Source organism: Penaeus japonicus, unplaced genomic scaffold (genome assembly GCF_977035675.1).
Source record: "Penaeus japonicus unplaced genomic scaffold, GWHDUDI00000001_assembly GWHDUDI00000013, whole genome shotgun sequence".
In the NCBI taxonomy this organism is placed as follows: Eukaryota; Metazoa; Arthropoda; class Malacostraca; order Decapoda; family Penaeidae; genus Penaeus; species Penaeus japonicus.
Window position 1 is genome coordinate 42,793,374 of NW_028234415.1, and position 5,000 is coordinate 42,798,373.

Below are 5,000 nucleotides of genomic sequence, written 5' to 3' on the forward strand. Positions count from 1 at the left end.
AGTTAAATGACATTGTGCGGATTTTTAATTGGGGTCAGTTTAGTGCCTCCATTTTCAGAGACCTCGGGATTAAAGTGTTTTCGTATCCGTTTTCTATTTCGGGGAGTCGCGAGAGCTTGAAGCGTCTATTTATTTCACTCTTTTTTAATTGCATTTAACTCTTTGTCTTTGTCCGTCCTTTTTGTTTTGTAAGCTGAAATAATTTTAGCTCTGTATCCCCTCCCTGTTAAAGATTTCTCTTTTTTGGGGATTATTTGCTCACATTGTCATTATTTTCATTCAAGATAACTTTTCGTTTCAATTTATGGGATTTCTTTATCCAAAATAAATTAATCGGAAAGACACAGCTCCAAAAATACCGAATCCCAAACTGGAAATAAAATAATGATATGTTCGAAAAAGTCCGTATGTATTTTTCAACCATCATGTTATATAATCACTAAAGTATTAAACAATTCCTACAATAACTAAATCAAATCAATTCCATATTTCTGTTCTTGACGTTTAGTTAATTTTCATGCCAGAAACATATACACAATTGCCAAGTTCCATTTTACTTTTTTTTTCTCCAGGATGAGTTGCCAGCGACCCTATTATTTCTGAGCTCGATCTTTCCTATTAAATTTATTGATTTCTTTAAGGTCTTTTCCTTATTATTGTTGTCGCTGTTCGTAGTTTGTTATAATGATGGTAATGATAATGATGATATTATTGTTGTCATTGTAATTGTTGTTTTCAATGTTATTGTTATTCCTATGATTATTGTTATTATAATCGGTTCTATTTTCATTATTACTGTTAGTATTATGATATCATAATATTACTATTATTATCATCATTATTGTTGTTATTATTGCTATCATTTCTATCATTATTATTTTGATTATTATTATTATTATTATTTTAATTATCATTGCGTGTATTAACTAGACATGTTGATAATAATAATGATAATAATAATAATGATAATGATAACAATGATAATGATAATAATAATGATAATAATAACAATAATGATAATAATAAAAATAAGAATGATAACAATAATAACAATATTGATAATAATAATAACAATGATAATAATAATAATGAAAATAACAACGATATAAAGATATTAACACTACGACCCGTCTCGTTTTCTTCTTAACCAGGTGCTGAAATCAGTCATGGGGGTGACTGTGCTATGCTGTTCCATGCTGACGTCAGTGCTGCTAATGGTGCCATATCACGTGTTGCTAATGCTGCAGGCTGCTGACGTGCCAGTGCCCACCTGGACAAAGGTTAGTGCCACATTTCTTGCTTGAAATGGGATATGTGTAGGTGTGGGTATTTCATGCTTGTGGTATTTCATGCTTGTGTATTTCATGCTTGTGGGTACTTTGGTATGTGTGGTGAAAGGGGGGGTGGGTGTAGGGAGGGGGTCTTGGGTGTTTATGGGAGAGGGTGTGTGTGCTTGGGTGTGTGTGGGAGAAAGGTTGCTTGTGTGTGCTTGTTTGAAAGATGTTAGGTATGCTTGTTTAGAAGAGGTTGCTCTTATGTGCTTGTTTGGAAGAGGTTGTTTGTGTGTGCTTGCTTGGAAGAAGTCGCTTGTGTGTGCTTGTTTGGAAGAGGTTGTTAGGTGTGCTTGTTTGGAAGAGGTTGTTAGGTGTGCTTGTTTGGAGGAGGTTGTTAGGTGTGCTTGTTTGGAAGAGGTTGTTAGGTGTGCTTGTTTGGAAGAGGTTGTTTATGTGTGCTTGTTTGGAAGAGGTTGTTTGTGTGTGCTTGTTTGGAAGAGGTTGTTTGTGTGTGCTTGTTTGGAAGAGGTTGCTTGTGTGTTTGTTTGGAAGAGGTTGTTTATGTGTGCTTGTTTGGAAGAGGTTGTTTGTGTGTGCTTGTTTGGAAGAGGTTGTTTGTGTGTGCTTGTTTGGAAGACGTTGTTTGTGTGTGCTTGGTTTGAATAGGTTGTTTGTATGTGCTTGTTTGGAAGAGGTTGTTTGTGTGTGCTTGTTTGGAAGACGTTGTTTGTGTGTGCTTGGTTTGAATAGGTTGTTTGTATGTGCTTGTTTGGAAGAGGTTGTTTGTGTGTGCTTGTTTGGAAGACGTTGTTTGTGTGTGCTTGGTTTGAATAGGTTGTTTGTATGTGCTTGTTTGGAAGAGGTTGTTAGGTGTGCTTGTTTGGAAGAGGTTGTTTATGTGTGCTTGTTTGGAAGAGGTTGTTTGTGTGTGCTTGTTTGGAAGAGGTTGTTTGTGTGTGCTTGTTTGGAAGAGGTTGTTAGGTGTGCTTGTTTGGAAGAGGTTGTTTATGTGTGCTTGTTTGGAAGAGGTTGTTTGTGTGTGCTTGTTTGGAAGAGGTTGTTTGTGTGTGCTTGTTTGGAAGAGGTTGTTTGTGTGTGCTTGTTTGGAAGAGGTTGTTTGTGTGTGCTTGTTTGGAAGAGGTTGTTTGTGTGTGCTTGTTTAGAAGAGGTTGTTTGTGTGTGCTTGTTTGGAAGAGGTTGTTTATGTGTGCTTGTTTGTGTGTGCTTGTTTGGAAGAGGTTGTTTGTGTGTGCTTGTTTGGAAGAGGTTGTTTGTAAGAGGTTGTTTATATGTGCTTGTTTGGAAGAAGTTGTTTGTGTGTGCTTGTTTGTAAGAGGTTGTTTGTGTGTGCTTGTTTGGAAGAAGTTTCTTGTGTATGCTTGTTTAGAAAAGGTTGTTTGTGTGTGCTTGTTTGGACGAAGTTGCTTGTGTGCGCTTGCTTATAAGAAGTTGCTTGTGTGTGCTTGTTTGGAAGAGGTTGCTTGAGTGTTGTGTGTGGGAGAAGGTGCTTGAGTGTATGTATAGATGGTGGGGTATGTGTATGTAATTATGTACGTATGGGTGCTTATGTGCATGAATGTTTGCAGGTGCTTGTATATGTATATTGGCTAGTGTGTGTGTGTGGGGGGGGTGCTTTGATATTCATGCCTACACGTGTTTCTGTGCACATATGCTTGCATGACTTTGCGCGTGTATGAATTCTAGTTTGCTTGTTTAATAACACAAAAAAAGTAATAGTGATCATTGTCATAAGTGTGGTTTCAGAAAGGTAGAATAATGATATCAAGGTTAATGATAATGATGGTGGTGGTGGTGGTGATGATGATGATGATGATAATGATGATAACAATCATAATGACAATAACAGTTATGTGATGATGATGATAAAATTGATAGCACTAATAATGATATTGATAATAGGAAAGATAGTAACAAAAAACAAAAAAAACAATGATTATGATAATAGTAATGATAATACTAGTAATAATGACGATAATGATGATGATAATGATAACGATTATAAAGACGATAATGACAGGAGATGCATGCAGATAGTGCTACACGCGGTCCCCGGAAGTTAATGAAGTTTCCAAATGAAGTAAGCGAAAGTGGTCCAATTTCTTCGATACCTTGCGCTACCAGACATTGAAGTTGAGGATCTCAATATATATATATATATATATATATATATATATATATATATACATACATGCATATATATATATATATTATACCATATATATATATATATATATATATATATATATATATATATATATATATATATATATATACATATATACATACATGCATATATATATATACATAATATATATATATATATATATATATATATATATATATATATATATATATATATATGTATATATATACATATATACATAAACATATAATATATATAATATATATATATATATATATATATATATGAATAAATATATATATATATATATTATGTATACACACAGACACACACACACACACACACACCCAAATATATATATATATATATATATATATATATATATATATATATATATATATATACATATATACATACATACATATATATATACATATATATATACATATATATATATATATATATATATATATATATATATATATATATATATATATATATATCTATATATATATACATATATACATACATACATATATATATACATATATATATATATATATATATATATATATATATATATATATGTGTGTGTGTGTGTGTGTGTGTGTGTGTGTGTGTGTGTGTGTATGTATGTGTGTTTGTATGTGAGTGTGTGTGTGTGTGAATATGTGTTTATGTATTATGCATTAAGTAAGGCCTACACGTAAGGAAACGAAACGGAGCTTTCCAAAGGGCTCTGAATTTACCATTGAGATGCAAGATGAGATATAACTAATCTCCTGTTTAGTAAACCAAGTCGGTTTTCATATACGTAACCTCAGAGTCACAGGTAGTTTGGTATCCTTTACATAGAAAATATCACTAAATGTATAGGAAAAAAAAAAAAAAAAAAAAAAAAAAAAAAACAGCTTGTACGCCAGGAGTGAACACGTATAACTGTGAGTTAGGTAATCATGGTAAGATCTCGTTCGAGGAATGAAATAATTCACAGTTATAAGTTGAGTATGGTTTATATCAATTTTTTTTTATGAATAAGCATCAAGCGTTGGGTAATATGAGGTGCAGTTTTTGGGTGAATGAAACAAGGTTAAAAAATCAACTTCAGAGAGACTTTGACACACTTTATAATTCTCTTTGCTGCAACAGATGCAAGGGAACGTAATATATAATACTCCCAAGTTATATAAACGTTATATATGCAAGAATACGCAATGTATGTAAGTATGTATAAATATAAAAAAAAAGGAGGTAAATGAATAAGTAACCAAAATCATACGAGTGTGGAATTTAAATCAGGTTACTGCACACCCATAGCGGATATGTAATTCAAAATCGCATACTTATGTAAACGAATAAATTTCTTATAAATGCCTCATCCTTGACTTTTTTTCTTTTTTTTAGAAAAAAGGGGGGGATTTTATTATGTGAATGAGAAAAATAGATAGCTATGCTTAAAAAAAAAGCGAAATGCAAGTGAATATTTGCCGAGGATACAACACTTATACAATAGGATAATTTAAGTGGGGGGGGGGGGGATTCCTCACAGCCTCTCTGTACTA

The 5,000-nt window shown here is 32.5% G+C and overlaps 1 protein-coding gene across 1 annotated transcript in view; it reads left to right on the top strand.

Moving 5' to 3' along the window:
• LOC122267338 (uncharacterized) overlaps nt 1-5,000 on the top strand; it is a 42,391-nt gene that overhangs the window by 24,593 nt on the left and 12,798 nt on the right. Inside the window, exons 5-6 of the mRNA XM_086542958.1 lie at nt 642-667; nt 1,152-1,280. Coding sequence (XP_086399084.1) covers nt 642-667; nt 1,152-1,280 — 155 coding nt within the window. The remainder of the gene's footprint in view (nt 1-641; nt 668-1,151; nt 1,281-5,000) is intronic.